We start from the raw sequence: 26,946 nt of genomic DNA, 5'->3' as shown, positions 1-26,946 counted from the left end.
AGCTGGCCACAGGCAATGGATATCCCTAATGTCCGGCATTCATGTGAAGTTTGAACGTTACATTAAGCAAACAGTTAACCCTAACATGGACGAAGTCTATGAAGTCACTATCGGGGAGGCTTAGAGCACCACTCAAAGAAAGCGGTTACATGACGCGCGAGCACGGGAACATTCCCCTAGCTCATGACTGTCGGTAGAACCATGTAGCGGCCATCTGCTCCCTAACTGTGCGAGTATCCTTCATTTCCTGGCTGATAGTCTCAACTCAGCCACATGCCCATTCAACCTCTCGCTGGATGGACGGCGAGTGATAAGCAGCACGAAAACCTCAAGTAGACGGTTTTGGAGCTCGCTGACGTGCCTTAATTTCAGCACAGAGATGATCAAACTCAAGAAACAGATGCTAAATCCACCCTCTCGATGCGTAGAAGGATTTGGACACATTGTGAAGCAGAAGAGCTCTTCCTGAAGTTGAGCTCAGGGCCATTCTCCTGAAGCACCTCCACTGCATGCCAGATGCAGTAGAATGTATAAACCCAAGTCATCTGCAAAGTCAAAACACGCAGCCATATTCAGTAAGTTGTAATATTATCTTCCAAATCCGCGCACATAGTTCTAACTGCTATTTTCATCATACGTTCTTAATGTAGTTGACTGAGTGAGTAGACCGAACGTAACCATTACAATGACACTGCCAGAATATGGTATAAAAATGTATGCTTCAACCGGGAATGGAACTGGAGCCACACACACTAATAGCTGGGCTACACGAGAACACAGTTTTGTATATGCAGACTCAAAGGTGAGTTCTCTCGAATAAGTTATATTTTCTCAAATTTCTTGAAATTAATAAAACCACTGAAATGTAATTTGTGAGAAAAGCTTTCGTTAGAGGTAGTACACACACACACAAAAGAAAAGCTCCCTTAGCAGATACAATGAAGAAATGTTAATACGAACCTATTTTCTATCCGTTTCATCCTTTGATCAATGTCAGCGATCTTTTTGGACTCGAGATTTGCAACATGGGTTAACACACATTCTTTCTCAAAGCCATCAAGAATGTCGAATGCTGATGCATCTAACATCACTATTCAAAAGAGAAAAAGACAAAAAGTGTTACTTTGTGTTGTATTTGCGTATCTTTACAACCTAAGTTACTAATAGTATGTTCATTAAATATAAATACCGTTCACCTCTGGTGCTTGGGGTCCCGGGTTCAAACCCTGCTCCCGCCAAGTGAACTTTGTGGTGGACAAACACCGTGTGCGTGGGTTTTCTCGGGGTTCTCCCGTTTCCTCCCACTTTCTTCATTCCACCATTTCATCCATTTGTCATCATCACCGTCTCCTTTAGCCTAACTGGCATAACCGTGGACGTAAAACTTAAAAAAAAAAAAAAAAAAAAAAAACATAATTAGCTGTTAAATTGTACGTCACTGATGGCCTTCAGACAAGTGATATGAGGTGTTGAATTCTCTGCCAGTTTATTAGTTATTGAACTTTTTTCTTTCTATAGGACGTGTCAGTATTGTAACACCTTTTTCTTTTTATTATTATTTCTGGTTTGGCAACATTTGACATATTTCTACTACCACCCTGTAAGAACTTTAAACTGTTTCAGTTTCGCTATGACATTCCCCATCTCTACGGGAGTGACAAGAATCGTGTGTGAGTACATCAAGACAAGGCGTCAAGTCACACATCTTGCTCAATCCGCCTCTTCCTCCAACAAATGACAGCATAAACTGTAATTCGTGCCATGCCATTCACAGACATTCTAATAAAGTCCCCTGATTCGTCACCGATGGACTTTTGCGCCTCGGCCTCTTGAAACGAGCCTTGTTTCAAGCCTATCAGAAGGAGTGGTTGCGGCTTGACATGACTACACTGCGTGAAAGTTTCCTACAGTGGAAACTTTGCTGTCGGGCAATTGCTCAGATACAGGGCCACCAAACAGAGCACTCTCGATGGTAGCGACATGGTTTCTTTTAAGGTAAGTGCAGGTTGAAATCGTCACCATGGATCGGAAACAATCTCTGTATTCGATTAAAGTGATAAACACGGAGGTACAAAATGAGCCACTTTTATTATGAATTATGTGACCACTATAAATAGATAGGCTCGTAAGTAGATAAAGTTTCTGTAGGTAGATAAGTTTCTATAAGTACTAGATAGATGAACTCGCGTGAGTTTCCAGAGCTACTGATGAAGGCAACAGATATTGTTGAAACAATTTAGTACAATTAAAGTTCACTCGGACGCAGTATTTTTTTATTTTTTTTTTTTTTTACTAATTACATAAATATGCGTGAAATCGTATCGTTAAATAAATATACAGAGAATTTATTTTGTGTTTTGTAATACTAATATCTGATGACGGGGGATGAACATTTGATGTGAATACAATGATACGTAAAGTTGATGCATTGCTCACCTGTTCGAGTGCCACAGCGGCAAATTGTTGTCCAAAGCCAACGGAAGAATATAACAATGTCTTCGAACAGCACCAGAGGAGCCGGGAGACAAGGCTTCCACTCGTATTCTTCAACCAGGCGATACATCTCAGACTTCCAGATCTCCACCGAATGCTCTTGCACTTTTTGGAAAACATACCTGCCATACAACCAATGAAAAATACGATTATCTTCTGCTACTTTTTCTTTCCATATCACTTGCAATATTTATTAAACTACAATCGACTGGATGTCTACACTTTTTATTTATTTATTTTGTTTCACGGAATGGCTATGCATCTGCTTGCATATCTTAACTGTGATACCAGTATTAAGCGTATGTTTAGTAAGAATGTTAGTGTAAACATTCACTTCTCTAAATACAGAGAACCCTAAAAGTCACGCACCCTTTAGTTTCAAAGCATAGTTCAGAAAGGAAAAGGTTGAGAGGAAACTTTTTTTTTTTTTTTTTTTTTTTTTTTAAGATTGTGCCATGCGTATGGAGCAAATTTTGAAACAGTGACAAATTAATAACCAATTAACATTAATGTCAGTTGTTAAAAATGTTATTATTATATTATTTATTTATTTATAAAGTCAGTATTTTTTAAAATACTGAACACATTTATATGATTGATTGCAATATTTGCCAGTATCATTGAATAGCCTGTATGGCCGCTCAATAGAATAACAAACAAGAATTTTAGGAATGATCCAACAAAATGGATCAAAATATTGCGATCTTAGCCAAGAATTTTAAGAATGATCCAAAAAATGCATCAGAAGATTGCCAATTATTAGGTTTTGGATCAGCGGCCACAAAATTTCTGAACGACCCCTAAATCGAGTATTCGTATTTATTGCGGAATAAGCACATCATACTGAGTTAAATGATAGTTTGGGTTTGGCTACACTATATGTAGTTCTCCATATATAAGGCGTACAAGAAAATTTTTGTTGAACTATATTGAATCTTTTGATGCATTTTTGTATCAGGGGCCATAAAATTTGCGAAGGGTCCCTAAATTAAGTTTTCGTATTTTCTACGGAATAAGCACATCATACTGAGTTAAGTGCTAGTTTTGGTTTGGCTACACTGTGTGTAGTTCTCCAGATATAAGGCTTACAAGAAAATTTTTGCCCGAAATATATTGAATCTTTTGATCCAAATAAAGAACTTGATAGTTTTGTTACAAAGCTTAGGTAAACCTTAATAAAGTTTGTGGAGGATTATGAATACGAAATCAAGTTCATGTTCTTTTAAACAATAAGAAGTATACTAGTAATAGTATTGCAGATATGAACTAACATAATAATAATAATAATAATAATAATAATAATAATAATAATAATAATAATAATAATAATAATAATAATAATAATAATAATAATAATAATAATAATAATAATAATAAATTTTATTGTCCTTAAGTACATAAGCATAAATCTATAACTAAATCTATAAATAATAATCTATAACTATATTAATGATGAAATGACATTACAAAATAAATGACAATAACGGTATGCATAGATTAAATATTAGTTCAACACGAGATTAGGAAATACGTTACAATTCTATTGAACAATTAAAATACTTCTGTAAAGAATAAAAGGGCATTGCAATTAACCAGTTGTACAACTTAAGTTTAAACATATCTATATGTTCATTTGTTTATGTTACAGACAACTTGTTATAGGATAGTTTTATTCCGAGTGTCTCATAAATATTTAATGATTTGGACAGTCGTTGATATGGGACATTTATGAGTTTATTGCTTCTAGTATTGTACGAATGGATATCTTGTCTCAGGTGTAAATTTTGGTCATTACTTTTTATATAGAGGAGTACTGTGTAAATATATAGATTTATTATCGTCACAATTTTAAGATTGATAAAAAAAAAATGATGAGCTAATTTGTCTGCGTTTGAAATAATTCTGATGGCCTTTTTCTGTATTAGAAGAATGCTATTTACATGATAATTGTTACCCCGAAGTAATATGTCATACAAAATTATACTCTTAAAAAAAGCAAAATAAGCAGAGCTGACAGTTATTAGAAAATGAATTTTTAGTTGCTTTAACAGATATATTACCCTTGAGAATCTACCAGAAATATAATTAATATGCTATTCCCATGGTAACTTGTTTGTCAATATAAATACCTAGAAACTTTACATATATTGATTTATTCTCAATAGGGACTTCTTTTAGACTAAAACTTATCAGTTGAATTTTATTCTCATTAAGTGGAAAAACCATTAACCTTAAACCAAATCATAATCTGATCCCATGTTTTTTCAGCTATAGCATTAAGTGCACTAAGATCAGGACTAGTATTTAGGAAGGTGGTATCATCAGCATATAGTATAGAGTATGAAGACAAGAAGTATACTCTCCTCACTCCACTTCATTCCTATGTACCTAATTATGTCATGTTTAAATTTCGAAATTTTACGTAGTAAAATGTGTTAGTTTAGTGAAAGGAGAGGAATCTATTATTTTGTTGATTTTTTAAAATGAGGTTTATGTACTTCAAATGGTCCACACATTCAGTTAAAATTATTTCATTTAAAGCAGAAAAATTCCCGCGTAACAACAAAATTGTGAATATTCCTTCAAAGTAGTTATCGGGAGCTATTTAGCACGAAGCTCAAGAAATAAGTAACATAGAACATTTGCCCCGAAATCGTATATGTTCTTGGTTCTTTTGAAGCTGTTGTAGCCTACTAGTTAAAAAAGAAAATTGAGAATGTATACCTAGGTATATGATTTGGATTCGAATATACCTATAACTGACGGTAAAATTCCAATTAACTTATTGATGATGATAGCAGGGCCGACCCTAGGCAATTTACCGCCCTGTGCAATGACTTCATTTACCCCCTTTCTCCAGAAAGAAAAAAATCTTAAATGCCACGATTTTAAGTGTATTACCCAGGGAAAGAGCACTCGGACTCAGAAAGACCTAAACACTACTAATATAATCTCATTGTGTCTGTTTTCCCCTTTCTTTAACTAATACTCTATTATGTCAGTGAAAGATAAAGCAAACACACCTGCGGATGAAAGATAGTAATCCTTTCTGAGTTCAATATCGAGCTTCTATCTCAATATATAAGTTTGCAATTCTAGTGAACTAGATCTTTTACATTTATTTCTTGATTTTCCTTCTGCATCTGTTAAAAATAATTTGATTCCACCTTTAATGATAAGGAATTTGTTTGTGACAAAGACAAAACTAGTTTTCATATCAAAACTGTGATAATTATCTAAATGGAACAGGTGTTCGCTACTTGTCGAGAATTGAGTTGTTGTATTTGACAATAATCAAGCAATTCATGCTCGGATTTGTTTCACCATTTGTTTTACTACTGTCCATGTGACCTTAAACTAATGCGACCCAAACAAGATTTATGAATGTAGTATTCAAATAGGCCAGCTTAGTAAAATTAAGTACCATCATCATGAAATCTGTTTCCAACAAGAAATATTTATTTTACATAATATAGTTATGACAGATTTGGCCACCCTTCGAAATTTCCCGCACGGTGCAAATGGACATGTTTCATATATGGTAGAGCCGGTCCTGGTTTATAGCATCCTAAGAGGATACCGAATTGTTGCTTTATATATGAGCTATAGTATTGACTTAACATGCTTTCGGTACTATATTTCTAATAGTAATAAGCTGCTAATAGCTAATAGCCCTCCTTGCTGGTCTAATGACTAGCGGGCGTGCCTTTGGTGTGCGAGGTCCTGACTTTGATTTTTTGTGAGCTACAGTGGTTTATATCCCATTTTAAACTATAGGTCTCGTCATGTTTAATGACACTACTGACAAAGGACGTAAGTAGAAGAGAACCAGTCTAATAGCTAAGGCGTGAAATAGGTTTTGTCTAGACATTAGAAAATTTTGAAGTGAACGAATGGTAAGAAAGTAGTACTTACGTAAATATTGCGATGAGTAGATTGAGCAACATGACGTTACCGATGAGTAAGTAGATGGCAAGCAGCAGAGGAGATACCCAATGATAGGCATGCAGGTCTTCACAGAATGAGTCATCAGTGCTGCACACCTTCTTCTCTTCGCCTACATAAAAGAGACACGTCAAACACTAGATAAATATATGAAAATAAGACAAAATATTGTTGAGGAAGCTATGTAAATTCTTCAGGCCTTCCTCAATTTTGACACTAACTAGCTTAGAACCTAAGATGGTTAACACATCTTTATTGTGCTTTTACAATCTAAAGATATTTCATCGCCTCGTGTTTTCTTCTTCTCTCATCTGACATTGATGTTTACGTATTTCTGTTTAGAAGTATCAATGTAACTTTTGTAATAAACATGTAGTAATGATATAGCCACCTAACTCGATCCTTCTTCCTATTTACTTGTGCATAAAAACCTGACCCAGGTGTTTCTGCAAACTTAGTAACTCTTCGATTACCTGCTGAACATAAAAGGAAACAGAAATAAACGAGAATGAAGTTGACAGATCCCAACCCACCCAAAGTATACAACTCGCACCATGTTCAAAAAGAGAGTCTTCTATCCTTAATACCTTTAGCCTTATATATTTGAAAGTATCCACTTTGTCGGAAGTATTATTTGATATTTTGATGCATCCATAATTTGCAATATAACAATCCCGGCGACTTTCTATATATTTAGCCTTCTCTGCTTTAATTCTAAACCCATGTCCGTGCAAGCATTTAATAAGAACTCTGCATTTCTTTCTATTGTTCTTCTATCATCCGCTATCTTACTAACATCATCAGCATACGACATAACCTGGTGAATACCATTTCACTCTAGGACCTGGTTCTCCTTATAGAGTAATCAAGAACAAAGTTGAATAATAATGGCAATAACATATCTCCCTGTGTCAGGCCATTCTCTACGTGAAAACTCGTGGACAGGAATTTTCTTACTCAGACTTTAGTTTGGGATTTATTTAAACACATCTTAATTTATCTAACTAGCTTTCATGGTATTCCAAATTCTGTGAGAATGCCGTATACTGTTTCCTTCCTGACCGACTCGTAGGCTTTTCTAAAATCAATAAATAATTGATGAACCGGAATATTCTATTCCCATTTCTTTGCAAGTATTTATTGAAGAATGGTAAATATTTGGTCGATAGTTGATTGATTTCGCCTAAATCTGCACTGATAATCTCCAATAATTTCATCTTTGTATGAGGTCAATCTTGCTAATAGAATGTTTGAGAGGATTTTATAGGATGTTGACAGAAGAGAGGTGCCTCGATAATTATTCGTCTTTCTTGTGAATTGGAAAAATGATTGATTCTTGTGGTAATTCCTCCTTGTTCCAGAAAAAGATAATGAGTTTATATATCTTGTTCCACAATTTTCCCCTCCAGCTAAAATTAACTCAGCCAGAATTTCGTCTACCTATAGATTTGTGTTTTTTTTAATGTCTTTACAGCGATTTCTATTTCTGTTCGGTTAGGCTCTGCTCTGGAATATACAGCTCCGCTGTATGCATTTCCCTTTCTCCGTGAATATTAGTTTTTGACTGCGTGTTAAGCAAATTGTCAAACAAACCTTTCCATCTGTTTAAGATGCTACTTGTATCAATGAGAATTGTTTCATCGATTTTCTTTAATATATAAGAACGAGGTTGATAATCTTTCTTAAATTCTATAATGCCCTTATACATGTCCCGAATTATTATTATTATTATTATCTTCAAGTTTATTAATTTTAGCTTTCAAAAAAATCGTTCTAAACGTTTTGGAAGTTTCCCACCTGATATCAAGGAAGTTTTGTGTATTTATATCGTAAGGATTTTGTAGCCAACGCAGTTTTATCTGTTTTATCTTCTCTACAAGTTTAGTACATTCCTGATCGAACCATAGTTTGTTGCTATGTATTTCCATGTGCCCAAATTTTTCTTTTGCTGAAATTTTAATGCTATCCTTTATTTAAATCCAAGTATACTGAACGCTAGTGCGCTCCAAGCCTTCTAAAACCGAGAATCTATTTGACACTTCAATCTGATATTCTCCTCTAATTTCTTTACTTTGAACCTCTCCGTTTTCAGATGTTGATCAATGAGAATGTCTTCTTCCGTCTATTAAGACGTGATCAATTTGATTATGTGTTATATATATATATATATATATATATATATATATATATATATATATATATATATATATATATATATATATATATATATCTGTAAGGTCCAAGTATATTTATGAACGTCACGATGTGGGAATTTTGTACTCTTCACGATAAGGTTTTTGGATGTTGTAAAGTTCACTACTTTCCTTATACACACTTTTATTCCCTACAATCGGTTTGAAAATTCCTCTTGCCCTACCTAATAGAATTTTCATATGATATCTGGGAGTTGGTCAAATGCCCGTTCTACTTCTTCGTAAAAACTATCTTTTATGTCGTCATCCTTATCTTTTGTTGAGGCAGGTATATTTTATACAATATCATTACCGATCCTTAAGAGTAATAATAATAATAAAAAAAGCCTACCGTTAACCCATTAAATCTGTTCAATTGCTGATATTATTCAACTGCGTGTGAACGAAAAAGCCTTTTCCTAGTTACTAATGCACTTACTGATAGTGATTATTATTCAATAATAATAGTACTTTCATTTCAGCCTAGCAACGTGGAACGTACCAATTTTACAACGTAGAGTAAACTTGAAAATTTAAGTGCTCCTATTGCGACAATGTAATTCAAATTAATTCAAGAGCCACTTGAAGAAAAAACCAGTAAAATTTAGAAAGGAAAGCGGAAGGCATCGTCAACGTAATAATGCTACACTCAGATCTTGGCCTCCGAGAAAAAGTTGTTTTTGTTTGAATGTAAATTGTTTATTACATACGATATATGTAGCGAATGTCAAAGCGAGGATAGAAATCAGAGTTTTAAATAATAATACCGACTTAAATAAAATGAACTATGTTAGAAGTATTTTTGGTTACACTTCATCAGACAGGAAGGGATGGTTCAGGAAGAAAGAAAGAAGAAACATGGAAAAGAAGATTGGTGGCTAAAATGCATCTACAGAATTCACATATTAAAAAAAAAAAAAAAAAAAAAAAAAAAAAAAAAACAGAGGCTCTTAGTATGTTGTGGAAGTAAAACCGTAAATTTTGATATTTAAGAGATTACAATAGTTTCTCATTTCACCATCTTGGTCTCCTGAAATTAATATTAAATGAAAAGACGCACAGACCAATATTAATTCTCATGAGCCATACTTTGATTTCGTGATGGCCACCGCTCGAATACATCTACACTGGCTTCTATAGTCATATCATAGTGTTGCCAGGTTGAAAATGAAAACAGGGTAATGGGAACTGGTTAGTTGTGAGAGCTTGCAAAGAGAGAATATATGAGTAGAAGTGAGTAAACAAATGAAAGATATAAGCAATAATATGTGCATATATATTGAAAATCAAAACAAATTTAAAGTGATAGTTAAAAAAAAAATGAAATGAAATCTTTGAGTTTTACGTCCCACGGTTATGCCGGTTAGGCTAAAGGAGACGGTGATGATGAGTAATGAATGAAATGGTGGAATGAAGAAAGTGGGAGGAAACGGGAGAACCCCGAGAAAACCCACGCACGCGGTGTTTGTCCACCACAAAAAAGAGAAAGAAACATTGGTATTCAACCATATGAGGGTGAATATGGGCGTTACAAGAAATTGACACCAATCTATTCGTGTAGATAGATTGATATTATAATCTCTTTCCAAACAACGTAAAAGGAGCCTGAGGGAAGCATTTTGAGAATACGCAAGTGGAAGATGTGGCTGAATATACTGTGGTAATGGGCTACTGTTTTAGTGTAGTAAATGGAATTGTCCCTCATCTAACAAATTTTCAGGCAAAATAGAGGTTGGTTAGAATAACAAAAAGAGGGACAATTTAATTCAGTGTCAGCATTAAATGAAGCTTTCTGGTTAATATGTAATAAGAGCGAACTCAACAAAAGTTATGGAGCCTAGAATCTGAACGTCGGAAATAATTACATTTGAGATATTCGAGTGGTAATACCAAATTGCTCTATAACAGCCAGTTCTCGTGCCTATATGTATCGTTTATGGAATATATTCCTCTTTCCTTAGAAAATACATTTGACAATAAATGGACAATTATTTTGACCAATCAGAGACCATTTTCAGGAAACAAGACATTGTTGACTTCACCATTACTGCGTGGAAAACCACCATGTCTTGTTCACCGTCTTCTCTTTTTCTTTTCTTATTTTGTACACTGACCAGACAAAACATTATGACCACTATTTAATGTTGATGTATTCACCTTTGTCTCGTAAGACAAAAGGAATGCAATTTGGCGTGGAAGCAATGAGACCTATGTAGGTGGCTGGAGGTACGGCGGACCATATCTGCAGGCGCAAGTAATTTAATTCCTGTAAAACCTACAGAGGGGAGGATCAGCTCGGATCTGACATTCAATGATATTACAAAGGTGTTCGATTGGGTTAAGATTGGATGAGTTTGGGGGCTATTTCAGCAATTAAAATTTACCACTGTGCTCTTCGAACTACTGTAGCACAACACTGGCCTTGTGACAAGGAGCGTTGTTCTGCTGAAAGATATCATTACAAACTGGAAACATAGCCTATATGAATGGCTGTACATGATCAATAATACTGTGCACGTCTTAAGGAGCTGTTTCCTTGGAAGACAACAGATTCCGACCAGGCCATCGTCCTGATGAAGGCAGCATCGTGATTCATAATACCATGCAATGTTGTGCCATTGTATTTGTGGTCCAAGATGATGGGTATGTGCCAATTCTAGTCGCAATCGACGATCTCCTGCTGTTAACATTGGTGCACATGTGTAACAGTGTATGATCAACTGTTGTATGCTCATACACTCTTGTGCTTTGTTCATAGTTAATTGTCTCACAGTTTGGGCCCCAACTTGTTGTTCCAACCTTGATAGCCAACGACGTTCTATATTTTTTACTGAGATGTAGCCGTCCCATTTTTTGTGGTTTGGTGCTGGTATCACCGTCCTTTTCCCAACTTTAAAAAACTCTAACCACGACATCTCGGGAACAACCGACAAGTCGTACTATTTTCGAGATGCTTGTTCCCAGCCGTCCAGCCATCACAATTTGGCCCTAATCAAACTCTGATATATCGCCGGCCTTCTCCATATGCACAAGTGCAACTGATCGAATAAGATCACTGTCACCATCTGGCGAGCGATTCTGCTGTGCCCCGTGCCTCTTACGTGAGCTCAATGCCTTAGAAAAGTAGCGAGTAGTCATAATGTTTTGGCTGGTGAGTGTAAAATCTGATGATCAATGCATGATAACGTTTCTTTTCTATTTGAAACATACAATAGAATCAGTTATAACAATTTACCTTCTATTTGCTCAAGTAGCAATTCGCCATACATCTGCCAGTATGGAAGAAATAACACATCTTGAACTACAGACCATCCCAATTCTCTGTCAGGTTGCAGCAATGCTTGGCTGGCCACACCGTAGCTCAAAATAAAAACCACTAAGAGGAGAAACCACACCATCACCTCTCGAATCTGGAAGGAAAACATCACCACAATAACACTAATATTAACAATAGAACTTTTACCCCCCAAAATAAAGATTGAAACTTTCAGGAAATAATCATTATCTCAGCCTAAAAAGCTTAGTTCAAGCATGGTGTTACAGTGGAAGAAACCTCACTTTCGGTACGAAACATGGATTGAGTATAGCCCGCTCCCCCCAGTGATTTTAAACGAATCATAGTGATTCTGACGATTCATATTAGTTCATAATGAATCGGAATCGCTTGTTATAAACATTTTGGATGTAAACCCTGTGGTAAGGAAGCTTTAGTATAAGTAGTAGTAGTAGTAGTAGTAGTTAGTAGCAATAGTAATAGTAGTAGTAGGAACGGGTTAGAAGCCCCGCAGGGGTTGGTTGGGTTCTGTTCTCGATATAAGAAGAAGAAGAAGAAGTAGTAGTAGTAGTAGTAGTAGTAGTAGTAGTAGTAGTAGTAGTATTAGTAGTAGTAGTAGCAGTAGTGACTCTTCCAGTTCCGGTGACAAGGAACTGGGGGGAGCGGGCTATACACAAGCCCGAAACATCTCTGGTTCAGTTTCTGGCCATTATGACGACTCACCAAGGGTAGTCGTCAACCTGGTTCGATCGAGGATATATAAATCTTGAGTGGTAGTAATAGTTTGCGTGTAAAAATATCTTTAATAATTATACATATTTATTATTCTCACCTTTTCTATCAAAATTATAAAGTCGATGAATGGCACTAAATGGTTTATTAGTTGATACACTTTACAATATATTTTCATTCAAACTGTCATGCACACAGACACGATGATTAGGTATCCAAAAACAATTACATAGCCACCAACTACCTAACACTATCTATATCTCTTACAGATATTAAAAACATTCTTCTTTTGTTAATATTAAATTAACATTCTATTAAGTATAGTGCACATGTATGAGCACTTTCTGCCCAAGGTACAGGTAATTATTAAACTATCCAAAGTATTTCGTTATATAAAATGTCGCCCGACAATTGGACTGAATATAAAAGTCATAAGCGAGCTTGGCTTTTATCTTCAAGAACCACTGGTCCGTTTACAATAATGGTCATACATTACATATGTCCATCACATTTTGATCGCCCCTCGCATGTATCTTGATTACATATCATAGATATAGATACATTTATAACAAATCTTTCACTTCATTAATACTTATCTTTGACAATAAAGTTTCAACACAAATTAATATAATGAAAACAATTTTTGTGTTTAATCAACTATGAATTAATTTATAATCCTTCACGTTAATAAGAAAGAATTAAAATCATTGGAAACTTATCGTTGGTTAATGAAAATCAAAGAAAATAAAATTGACTAAAAATCAAAAATTAAACATAACCTACGTTCGAATGACCAAAAGGAAGAAAATAAATCTATTTTTACATAAACAGAAGACACCCTTTTGTGATTATTTTTTTTTCAGTCTTCTTCATTCCTATTTATTTGAGCAAGAATGTCAGGCGCAACTAACTCTTTCACTAGATGCATCCATTTTTCCTTTGTATACTGAGTAGGTTTCCAAACCTTTAACTCATCTATATTACGAAGTCCAATTGACGTACCCGTTTTAGCGTTCAACAATTCAAAAACTTTAGGATTTATTTCCTTAAAACATAAATAAGGACCTGAGAAAATGTCACAAAATTTATAAATCTTCTTTAACAACATATTACTTTGTGGATGTTGTTTAACAAAAACTAAGTCATTGACCTTGATCCGATATTTTCCTTCTTGCAAAGATTCTACTTGAGAATTACGTTTCAAAAATTTGTTATGTCTTCGGATTTTTACCATATTCACTAAATTGGAAGAATCTATGATTGTTGAATCTTCTAACTTGACATCAAAATGTTGTTCCACAGGGAAAATCAAATCAGAACCATTATGTACATTAGCAGGAGACACGCCTAAAGTATCTGATATAGAATGATTCAAAAGGTACGTGATTTGATTGACATGCTTGATCCATTCGGCATGTTTGTCTTTACAAAAGTGTCGAAACAACATACCAAAATTGCGATGTACATTTTCTACAACGGAGCTACTAGGATGGTACGGAGTTACAAAATGAATTTTAATGTTAGCCTTGTTCATGGCTTTGATGAACACATCACTTTTGAACTGTGAACCATTATCACATAATATGTGTTCGATAGGGCCACAATGGGGAATATATACATTCAAGATTTTATTTATGATAGCAGCGGAAGTTGCTCTACGCAGAGGATAAGCTACTACATAACGTGAAAAGATATCCATGGTTGTTAGTAAATAAGTTTCTCCAGTAGCTGCTCTTGGTAAAGGTCCATATAGATCGATTGACAGAAACGAATGTGGTCTCTCAGGCGTTATTGAGAGCATTGGTTTTTGTACAGCCTGGTAATTATGTTTAATTCGCATGCACTCAATACAGTCCTTGATATAATTTTTGATTTGAGTTCTCATTCCCTTCCAATAAAAGGATTTATTAATCAAGGCACATACTTTTACATAACCAAAATGACCGAAATCGTCATGATATGCCTTTAAGATGCGTGTTGTTAGCGTAGGTGGAATACAAATTTTGCTTCTAGATTTAAATTTAAAATCTTTAATAAGTAGAATTCCGTTGGTTAATTTAAATCTGGAATTCCAATGTTTGGGACAATTACATTCCTCACTGCATGAAGATAAATGTTCTATAATTTGCTTATATTCATGATAATTCATTTGATGTTCTCGTAGATCTTCTATTGAAATTGTAGCTATTTCATCCTGTAAGATCTTAAATTCGTTAATGGACAAGATATGTTGTTCTTCTCCAGGAAACAGACGTGATAAGGTATCTACGGGTCCATTATCTACCCCTTTAATGTGTCGTACTTCGAAATCATAAGCTTGAAGATCTAACGACCAGCGAAGTAGTCTGTTATTATATCCCTGTACGCTGTTAAGGTATCGCAATGAATTATGATCGGTAAGTACTATGAAATGACATCCGCTAAGATATGGAGCAAATTTTTGTATCGCAAAACGTACAGCCAAAAGTTCGATTTCTGTCGTAGTGTATCCTTTTTCAGCTTTCTTTAAAGTACGGCTAGCGCAATGAATCACAGCCGGTTCCTGAATAGTTGGATTAGGTTGCCAGAGTACTGCAGAGATTCCAAGTTGGGAACCGTCACACTGAACATAGAAAGGAACGTCATATCGGGGGTGATTCAAATGGATGTTTCGTTTTACGCACTCCTTCAACTTATTAAAACTGTGTTCTTGAATCGGACCCCATTGCCATGGTACTCCTTTCTTTATAATCATAAATAAAGGTTGGGCTATCTCGGCAAATCGCGGGATGGCTTTGCGAAACCAATTGAAGAGTCCTAATATTTGCCGTGTCTGTTTCACATTTAATGGGGCAGGCAAATCTTCTATAGCTTGTACTTTAGATTGACTGAATTGTAAACCAGAGGCATCAATTTGGTATCCAAGAAATTCTATGGAATTCTGCAGAAATTTTGATTTCTGTAGATTGATAGTAAGGCCCGAACTTTCCAATCTATCTAAAACTATATCTAAGTACTTCAAATATTCAGGTGGATTTTTTCCCATTATTAAGATGTCATCAGCGTAAGTTATTACGTTGCTACGTAAGTCTTGACCCAAGCAGGATGCTAACGCCGCACTACCGTTGATAAGTCCAAAGACTACACGGTTGTATTCGTATAAGTGACCTTCAAAACTAAATGCTGTGTACGGTTTCGAATCTTCATGTAGCTCGACCTGATTATATGCCATTACTAGGTCTAAATTTCCGAAGACGGCAATCCCTTGTAAAGAAGCTAGTATTTCTTCCACTGGAGGATACCTCACTTGTTCCAGATCAATGTGACAATTCGTGCGTCTCAAATCTAATACCACACGTAGAGAACCATTTTTCTTGGGAACAACATGTAATGGATTAAGATGCACGCTTCGTGAAGGCCTAATGATCCCATCTCTTAACATATCTGTAATTTGCTGACGTACATTTTCCCTGTATCTATATGGAATTATATAAGGCTTGGTTACTATAGGTTTGTCTGTTTTAACTTTAAAAGAATAAACAAAATCCTTGCAACGCCCAGGACGTTCTGAAAATACATTTTTATGTTTATACAGGATATTCTTAAAGTCGGCTTTTACTGTGTTATCTGTAAAATCAAGACTGCTTTCGAGTGATTTAACACGTTCAGAAAACAATACATCGTCTTTTAAATCCACCATTCGTTGATCATTTAATTTACCACTTTCTGTACTAACAGAAACATTATTCACTACATGAGAAATATTATTATATTGACAAGCAATATTATCTAATTTTGGAAGCAGTTTCTGAACGATTTCCTGAGGTATACCAGGTATAGTCAACGTTTGGTTTTTAAAATCAAGCATGACACGTAATTGAGATAATAAATCTAAACCCATAATTAATTTCTCGTTAAGTTCCTTTATTACCAGAATAGGAATTGATATTTCAAAATCTTGAATAGTTATTGTCACACGAGTAATTCCAGCTACTCTCTTTTTATGTTTACCGGTAAAATCAACTATAATAAGGTTCTCAGCCTTTTGTAGCTTAGGATTCGAATAATTACTAGTGATTGCTTTCCACAATGAATACGATAATAGAGAGGCATTTGCTCCTGTATCAAGTAAAGCTTCAGTACTTAACCCATTGACTTTAATAGGTATTTTAGCGGTACTATATGATTTTAAAAATACAAAATTTTCTTCAATATTAAAACCATCATTGACAGTATCATCTTCGAACCAACAACGATTTACAACAGGTATAAATTGGTACTGACATCTATTAATTGCTATTTCCGAATAATTATTTACAGAGACGTCATATGAAAGATCATTTTCATCATTAATATGAACATGTAAATTGGAAGATAAATGTTCATAAGAATTATCACTTAAATTTGTAGATAAATGTTCATGAGAATCTACAGCTGATATGGGTTTAACCCCTACCACATCAGCCGCAATTAGTTTAAACTCATATTCGTGTATGGTTCCAATAAAGTACATTGTACAGCACAATCATGATTATGTCCCGTATTATTGTTCTGTACAGGAATTACTTCGATACCTGGATCTTGATGCGAAGTGCCATCTCTTGACCTCCAATTACGTCTATCCACGTAGTTTGCTGTATTCATGGAATTTCGCCATACATTCCGTCTATTTTTAAACCTATTTTGATTATATGGTCCAACATAAGGATTGCTACGATTAATTAGGTTAGGCTGATTCCCTACATATCTTTGCCTATTTTGCTCGTTTTGATTGCTAGAATTTACTCGGCTTAGGTTGTGTTCCGTATCGTTCACACTTCTGATATTTAGATTCCGAACAGGTACAAAATGATCTGAATTATTCTTATTCTTACCCACTCCTACTTGTTGATTCAAAGCATGGTATTGAGTTTCATAGCATTGGACAAGCATTAATAAATGGTTGAAACTCATACACTGTGTAGAAAACAAGATCTGTTGTAACTTAAATGGGAGCAAATTTCGAATCGATGCTATTATTCTAGATTCCGATTGCAAGGGATTAACGACTTTTAATTCGTTGTATGTATTTACAACAAACTCTACAACAGATTTGTGCAAACGAGGATTGAAATGTTGATTTCTAATGGTGACATCTCGATTTGCAAGCAAAAAGTCATTTTCATAATTCGCGATCAATGCCGCTTTGAATTCCTCATATGTATTGATGTGATCACGTACTGCTTTAAACCATAAAGAACATGGTGGGAGTAATACATGAGGGATTAATTTCATATATTGTGATCTATCTATACACATTATATTGCATTCGTCCTGAAATTTCTCCAGGAAAGAAGTAGCGTTTTCATTACATTCACCACTGAATTTACTCATAGCCCGTATTTCACTCATCTTAACACTTAACTTTACCTTTCTTTTATCATTCCGTGTACTTATTGGGTGACAATTCCTATCCATGACGTGATGTGTCGTTGCACCATCCATTTTTCGCCCAACTGTACTCTTCGGATGAATTTCTTCCAAGATAATATCTTCATCAGACCCAGGTGAAGGCGAAGTCATCTCTGGTGAGTGGGGAAACTCCAAGCGCTCACTACCCATATTATTGTGATATGTGTTGTCCTTAACTTGAAGCGTCCTAATTTCCTCCTGTAGAGTAGCTATCAATTGCGTATTTGCACGTATGTTGTTAGAATTATTGATAACCTGAATCTTTTGCTGTTGTACAGAAGATTCTATTACTTCTAAATCCTTTTTTACATCACTGATTTCTTGGATTTGGTGGTTGTGCTTATCTTGACAATCCTCAGATATTCTTTTTAACTTTTCCTCGAACTGCGAGGAGATGTGATTCATAGCCTGAACAATTGACTGTTTCGTTTCATCTGACTTCTGTTCCATTCGTCTACTTAATTCCTCGTATTGCTTATTGGATTCTTCAGACTTCTGTTCTATGCGTCTACTTAATTCCTCGTATTGCTTATTGGATTCTTCAGACTTCTGTTCTATCTTCTGTTCTATCGTCTGTTTCAATTCTTCGTATTGCTTATTGGATTCTTCAGACTTCTGTTCTATCTTCTGCTTCAATTCGACCAAATTTTGTTTCATGGCTTCAAAATCGTCCTTACGACATTGTTCTTGTCGCTGTAAGGTTAGCAAGATTCGTTCTTCGAATGTCATTCCTGGTGCTACACTATGTTCACCGTTATCACTATTATTGGATTCATTCTCCATTGCTTCACCGTTCATTGTTCTTATAATTATTCTACCACTTCTCAGTCTTGTGAACTTTGTATTCATCAACTTTATTACAGAAGTAAATTCACTCTTACTTTGCTTCGGAATATGAATTTACAGCAAGTTCCCGGGTTTCGGCACCAAAATTTTTATGACGACTCACCAAGGGTAGTCGTCAACCTGGTTCGATCGAGGATATATAAATCTTGAGTGGTAGTAATAGTTTGCGTGTAAAAATATCTTTAATAATTATACATATTTATTATTCTCACCTTTTCTATCAAAATTATAAAGTCGATGAATGGCACTAAATGGTTTATTAGTTGATACACTTTACAATATATTTTCATTCAAACTGTCATGCACACAGACACGATGATTAGGTATCCAAAAACAATTACATAGCCACCAACTACCTAACACTATCTATATCTCTTACAGATATTAAAAACATTCTTCTTTTGTTAATATTAAATTAACATTCTATTAAGTATAGTGCACATGTATGAGCACTTTCTGCCCAAGGTACAGGTAATTATTAAACTATCCAAAGTATTTCGTTATACTATCTGATCTTCTAGTGGATAATGCTGTGTCTAGATTTTCTTGAAGTTCTTTTCACTTTCCGTTGTCAGTTTCCTTTGCGTGCATTCTCTTATTGCACCAATTCTCACAATCAACTTATTTCGGTAGACAAATAAGTTCGTTTTTTTTTCATTGGTTAAATGAACCGCCAATGACTACGTATGAATCGGTAGCATGGGAGTCTCTGGCATGTTAAAATTGGGGGTTGGGACGGAGACGACTAGAATGCTAGTAGACCCCAACTAAAGTTACGTCAAAATTATGAGTAAACTGGAATCTATTTTACTAATGGCATCCGCTCTTTCTACCTTTTGCAACAGAATTTATTATAATTTTATTCTATTGCTGGTAGACTACTTACCGAAAAAAATAAGTTTATACATAATGGTTCTTAGGTAATTTCTTCACCTTGACATTCCTACCGGTAAATTCCTGCTCAGTGTTCGTAAACGCATTTGCAGCAGTGTAGTTTTATAGTTCTCATATATTTCGATAGTTTAGCTAACAAGATCTTAATTCTCTGAAAGAAGTCTTACGATAACACTTGATTTGATTGCGAATTTCGAATTTTTGATCTTCATTATTCTATATTCTTAATAAACTCAAAAGGTATCTTATCTACATTTTTGTTTTTCATTTCGCTATATGGTTTTGAACTTGTCCAATGAACCATCCTCGATTACTTCGTTTTCCGTTTTAATATCTAAAATGTACAGTTTATTCTTGATGTCATCTGGCTCCTCAACGTATTCTTTTCATCTTCTTCAAACTCAATTCGCACATTAAACACTCATTTCTATTTTTAGTTTCTATATTGTCATAGTAGTTGTCCCTTTCTACCCTTCTACAGTATTCGCATGAAATTTACTCCCATATATGATATTAAAATTTCTCTAACTTTTTAAATTCTTCTTGTCACCTTCGCTTCTATTGTATATTTACCTGTCTTTGTAGATTTCATTTCTTAATACGAAAAATGAACTTTCTGCACATCCTTTCCTTTTCCAGTCTCCCTTCATCATGGAAACCAATTGTGTGTCTGCAGCCGAGACTACTTTGACTAACCAAGAAGCGTAACTTTATAAAAACCTTCTTTGATAGTGACACACGTCAGACGGACATTCTAATCACATTAACCTAATGTTTAAGAACAGACATAACTTTAATTTGTTCTGTAGTCTATATAGATCTAAATACTTTCAGCATTGATCAATTTATCTCGTACTCAAAATGTTTGGGGGGACGCGTCCCTCCTGTCCCCCCCTTCGCCAAAGACGCCCGTGATCGTTATAGAGCGTATGGTTACATCACGTCTAAATAGCGTGCCTCAGTTAGTTTGTTAACTATGTTAGTTATGGGAATAGTGTGCTTGCTAATATTAGGATAATAGACGCACTAGAGCATGAATATGCAAAAATCTGTTATTTTAGCATACCTGCATTATGAGTTCAGTTTGATAGGAATGAAATTTAATTCGTTCGGGCGTTTGGCGTGGTGGCCGGTGGATTGTGGTTTCGGGTGTTGCAGTACGAATGATTGGAGACAGAAGATATAAACTGAAATCGTTGACTAATTAGCACAATTTTAAATGCAAATGCTATGTGACATGTGAAATTAATTAAATTCTGTTTTTAAAAAAAATAAAAAAAATAATGCAGAACATTTTATCAGGTTAGTCACCTTATTTAATTAGTAAGTTCATTCTTCTATCTTTGATTGGAGCAAATCTGACTAATACATGCTGCTTGAACTCTAGTATTCTTATTGTCAGGTCTTTTTCGATAGAAAGCATAACGAATGATAAGTTTTCTTGGGACATCCAATTCCTTGAAAGTGTCAATTCTTTTGAATGTGGAAAAACGCCTTTTTCCTTTTGCTGACGTCATAGGTACAGTTAATATTAATTTCAAAAGCTTTGTAGACCCACGAAATAATTTTTCTACATTATTGCGATAAATTCAATCTAGTAAACCCAGTCCCTGACAGTGATCAAAATTCCTCTGCAGCGTAGACTGAAGACAGTTCGTGGCAGAGATTAGTGTTATAAAAAGATACAAATTTAACACACTTTATTCACAGTTTATCTACGAAAATTTAAAACAAATTGTGGAAATATATCTAGTGCAAATAACATTGCTGCCATAGGATGACCTGTGAATTTAAACCGGATTTTCCCGAACACTCTTCTGAATGGCCCTTTGCTTCTTTTGTCTAAGCCTTAATTGAAAGTTTTTCCTCAGTGGAGAGCTGGACATATTGCTTGTTTGTAAGTCATGGTGTAGAATTCATGCAGAGTTTGCAGCTTATTTACAGAATTAGAGCACAGCTGATACAAAAGAAGTATATGAATCGAGAATGTCGCATACACACCAATTCACATACGTGAGTTAAAGAAAAACTACATTCCAAATCATCCGTCTTGCTTTTAAGCAGTGCGCGATGAACATACATACTTCTACACGAGAGGAAGCAATGCTTATCAATGTGATACGTTGTGCAAAGGAAACTGAAACCCGGCAGATGTAGAATTAGCATGTAACAGAAGCCAAAAGTCAAAGAACGTCAAAACAAACAGCACAGCCAGTTTTACACCCAGAAATGTTTGCTGGGAGGGGTCCAAAGTATTTAAGAGGATCCAATACGTCTATGTAATATCGAACCTCTTATTCTGCACCGAAAGGACGATAAGTGATTCTTAATTACTGTCACCTATAGTTTTAGTAAAAAAAAAAAATGATAGGACGATTATTTTTATAAGGAAAGAAAGAGTGCATGATGAGATGGAAAATAAAATAGTTAGCCTACATCAATCATGTCTCTCTTAAACAAGTTAGTACAAATGTTAGTCGAGTTTCGAAATTTTTGGGAGCTCCGGACCCTGTGAAACCCCTTCATGGCTGAGACTCTGAGCATTGCTAACTAGTCCCAAGTTCAATATGACGTTTCCCATCATACAATTTTATGTGGAAAGTTATCAAGAGTATAAAATACATTTGTTTTATAAAACAAATATGGATACACTAAAATACTATCCACAGAGGGCGAATTAAATATATTGACTTATTAATATTTGGCTCACAAATTGCTGTACAAGAAACCTTCATTATCTATATAAACTACGAATTAACTTGTAAATGCGTGTTTGTGTTCATTTATTTTCTACTCTATTACATATTTCCTTTCTTATTTTGTAATTTTGCAATCACTTTTTTAATTGTCATTATATTAGTTTGCTTCAGTATAGTCCCATAATTTAAAAATATAAAAGCATAAAAATAAATTCTCTTTGTAATTAGTAGTAAAATAAAATTCAGAAATCTTATTTAGCGCGAAAAACTTTCTCGTTCACTGGAAACCGTGCTGTGTTGTTGCAGAAGCACTGCAACGACCAGAGCCTTTAACTTCTGCGATAGGAGAAAGGAGATTTAACATTTGCTCCAATTGCCGCCCTGGTAGTTGTATGCTCGCTGCAACACAATATAAATTAGAGACTCTGTGACAGATTGTTTTTCACTTTTTAAAACGGATTAATGTATTTTACAGTTATAAAAGTAAAAATATGTTATTTAAAATATATGGGAGTATTAGAAAGTATTTTTTCCTGTTCTTTACTACTACTGCTAATATTATTCTTTTCTTGAAATACGTTGGTCGTTGTGCGACGCTGCAACACTAACATTAGCCGCCACTGGCCTTTGGTAAGATTGTAACAAGTGTGAGAACACCACAGAACTAGTTCAAGAAAATTTTATTGTCATTGAAACGGAAAAAGATGCGGGATGACTACCAACCACACATTAAGCTGAATTTAGAAAGCAGTAATTGAAACGGATCCTACACATATTTGCCAGGGGCGTGTAGGAGGGTAAGCAATTAAGCTTGCACCGAATTGTTGAAGTGTGGAAATCCAAAAAGATGTTCCATGAATTGGCATGAGACAAACAACTCAACGTTTCACCGTATGGTTCTTGTTGCATAACGTTACAAGAGAGAGTTTGAACGTTCTATGAGGATGCCCTACAGAAAGTCTAAACGACTGTAGCAGTCGTTGACGACAGAGGAACCAACACCCACCAAAGCTATAACTGCATCCAAAGGAAAAGTGTTTGATGGATGGGCAGGCACCAGGAGTGGCCACTATAAGCTGCTGTGACGATCGAACAATTAAATGCAGACTACGGTGTCCAGCTCCAGCATGTTACTGATACACTCTGGCGAAAGCAACCTGCACTGATGAGCAGAAAGGTCCTACTGTGTGTTTAAGATCTATTTGTCCTTGCATGACCTGGCTGACTTCAGGAAGCATTAGAAATCTTGGTGGAGAACTGTTACTTCTCCTGTGTATTTTCTACGCATCTCATCAGCTAACTAGCACTTTTTTCCTGTCGGTATATAACAACTTGAAGAATAGAAGATTCAGGAATAAGGATGACATGAAGGTAGTGTCTTCGCTTCCAAAAATTCTTTATTTTTTTAAGGGAATCCTTGATTTTGTTGGCAAAAGGTTTAAACTGCACAGCCCATCTTTTTCGCCAAGATTTTTTTTTTGTTTACTTTAAGAAGCTCACGAACATTTCTAATTACCGGTCACTTAAATTTACAATACGTTTGATTTCGCATTGACAGGGACCACCGTACCCCTTTCTAACTGGCTTAGTTGCCTCATGTAGCTTCGTTAGGATAAGTAGAATACAACCTGCCTTTGGGCAGAACATAGGGCTACAGGCAAAAAACATAACACACATAAAAGAGACACGCATGCAAAACTTAAGGTTTCATTTCTTAAATCTATTTTGAGAAATAATTTAGTAGAATGACGAAACTTTTGTAGATGATTGTATAAATTAAAAATTACGTGAAACAAGAATGTTTATTTAGCATATATTTTAATTACGCTCGACCCTAGCCATAGGGGCTAAATAAACGGTTCTAATTGGCAGAAGTTATCAGTTTCTCGCCACGTAGCATACTTATAGCACAAATCAAAGAGTAGCTGCTGACGGTCTTCGTGGCCGAGCATGCTAGAACACGAGCTAGTAATGAAATTCGCTTTTAACGTGGGTTCAAAACCAGCCCAAGGAATGTTTTTATTTTTTAAAATTTTAATAACGCTTTTATCATTAAAATAAGATGAAAATAATATTCATTTGCCCTTGTACGTAATATATAATGCACAAAAAGTTATTTACTTACGCCACGAAACATACCTGAGCGAGCATGAGCGAGCGAAGGGGGTTAGAAGCCCCGCAGAGCTCGTTTTGTTCCACCTTGACCCCATACCACATGACATTACGTCACACTCGGGTGGTGCAACTTCGATGTGAATCTACTCTCACTTGCTTCCTTGTGACCAACTTAAAACAGTTGGCTAGGGTAGCGCGTGAAAAAATATGCGTTTACTTAATAGCAAATCTTAGATTAAAGCCAAATGAATGGAAGTAGAATTCAGAAGTGATTAGATATTTATTATTTAAAATGTAATACTTACCATTCTGTAGAATATGTTCAATTTTGGTCCAAGGTCGTAGTGTGCATGGTAAAACCTGAAGAACCGTATGTAGAGAGCCGCAGTATTGAGAGCTAAAAGCACACGAGAAGTTTGGAAGGTTTTTCTAAAACAACGAAGAACTCCTGCGGTGCCTGCGAGGATAAAAATGACGGCATCCAATTGGTTCCACACATTGCGGAAGTGTTCTTGGATCTTCTCCCTTAAGAACACTGGGGGCTGATAGAAGAGCTATGAAAGAATCAAGATGATTATATTTCCTCCGAAATTTTCATTTATGATATTATGTAGTTAATTGGACAATATCGATTATTGTTTATATACACAGGTATTATTGTCTGCATTAAAACGAGTAATACTATTCAGCCGGTTCACTAGAACCGGTTGTTAAAATATTTCACGTTCGTAGAACCGTTTGTTATATCCAAACATAACAGTAAATTTTACTCAGTTATACCCAGGAACAGTAAATTTTAGTTTAACTATCTTTTTTTTAAAAAAAAAAAAAAAAGAAAAAAGAAATTCTTACAGCTACAGGGTTAAACACATGATCTCACTGAACAAGGTATAAGAGTTTGTTTCTTAATCTCAAATGCTCAGATATCAAGAACGAGAACTGGGTTCACACGAGTGTAGTGGTGAGGGTTATTTATATATGAAACACACACATACAATTATCAACAATTGTCGATCCATTGCTGGATTAAGATCTTTTCAATACTTTTGGAGAACCATCTAATCTTGGATAATTCGTTTCTAGATATTCGCAGTGCTATCTAATTTCGTCACACCACCTTGTATTAGGATGCTGTGAAAGTCTCTACTCGTCACATGTGGTATTCAGTAAGAAAAAATTCTTTTGTCTACCTTGTATCGTTTGTTTTCTAAGAGACTCTTGATATATATATAACCGGTTGTTAAAAAGGTAGAATAACGCCACTGAAAAATCAAATTTTCCTCATGGACAACAGCAAAAAGTACTGATTTAGATTTGATATATTTGATTCAATGTCTAATAAGCCAAAACTCATCAGTTTGTTTTGGTTTCAGTGTGCTCTTTTCTTCTATTTCAAATTTAGAAAAAAACGTTTTTAAATGTGCTGGAACTGGAGAACGTTTGGAATGAAATGAAAGATCAGACTTACGTATGAGACAACAGCCAACCATTAAAAATTTGTGTATAAGAAATAATATAGCTAGTGAAGTCGGGAGAGATGTTCGACAATTTTTATCCTTTCAGTGACACATTTATCATACAATCTCGAAGAGTACTGAAGAAGAGTTTGATTAGGAAACAGGTCAATTTTGACAGGATAACTGGGATACTATCACCTAGAACAAAAGTAACTTCTCACTTACTCCAATATTCTCAGACCAACTGCACACTCAGGTGAAAAAGCTACAAGTGAGAAAACCACACAGATCAGAATCTAAGAACCTTCAAGCTCACACACAAAGGTGGATCACCAAAAGAACTGTAATACAGCAAAACTGATGACCCACCTTAATGAAGTCCAGAAGACAGAGAAAAAATACACCCTAGAAGCAAAACAAAGATCCGGCCTTCTCAGGACCAGAAATTCAGAGAAACATCAGACACACACACAAGCAGCAGCAAAAGACAGAGTACCGTTCACCTACAGCAGGCAACAAACAGAACCGACATACTCCCCTGCAAACAAATAGAAGTAAGAAGAGCGAATCACTTGAAGATTCAGAACCAAGAAGAACGAAGCAGCAACCATATAAAACGAATGAAACAGCATTTACTTGCGTTGTGAAAGGTGTCGATACCAATTTAGAAGTGCAGGAAATAAAAGATGAATTAAAAAAACAGAACATAAACATTCAAAATCTAACTAGAATAACATCTGACAATGGACCCACACCACTACTTCAGGATATTTCCAGAGGACCCGGAACAAATAAATCAATTATTAATAACTGGAGTGAAAATACAACATACCCGTTACAAAGTAGAAACATCAAGGCTATTTCCCAGA

At 35.2% G+C, this 26,946-nt stretch overlaps 1 protein-coding gene across 1 annotated transcript in view; it reads right to left on the bottom strand.

Annotated features, from left to right (window-relative positions):
* Positions 1-26,946, bottom strand: part of LOC145666968 (transient receptor potential cation channel subfamily M member-like 2) — a 73,089-nt gene that overhangs the window by 13,500 nt on the left and 32,643 nt on the right. The window contains exons 6-10 of the mRNA XM_081734609.1: positions 24,926-25,174; positions 11,866-12,040; positions 6,409-6,550; positions 2,437-2,615; positions 961-1,090 (exon numbers count right to left, since the gene is read on the bottom strand). Coding sequence (XP_081590735.1) covers positions 961-1,090; positions 2,437-2,615; positions 6,409-6,550; positions 11,866-12,040; positions 24,926-25,174 — 875 coding nt within the window. The remainder of the gene's footprint in view (positions 1-960; positions 1,091-2,436; positions 2,616-6,408; positions 6,551-11,865; positions 12,041-24,925; positions 25,175-26,946) is intronic.

Source organism: Thermobia domestica, chromosome 12, assembly GCF_964235325.1.
Source record: "Thermobia domestica chromosome 12, izTheDome1.hap1.1, whole genome shotgun sequence".
Lineage (NCBI taxonomy): Eukaryota > Metazoa > Arthropoda > Insecta > Zygentoma > Lepismatidae > Thermobia > Thermobia domestica.
The sequence above is the reverse complement of the archived record's forward strand: the minus strand, read 5'-3'. Positions and strand labels throughout refer to the sequence as shown.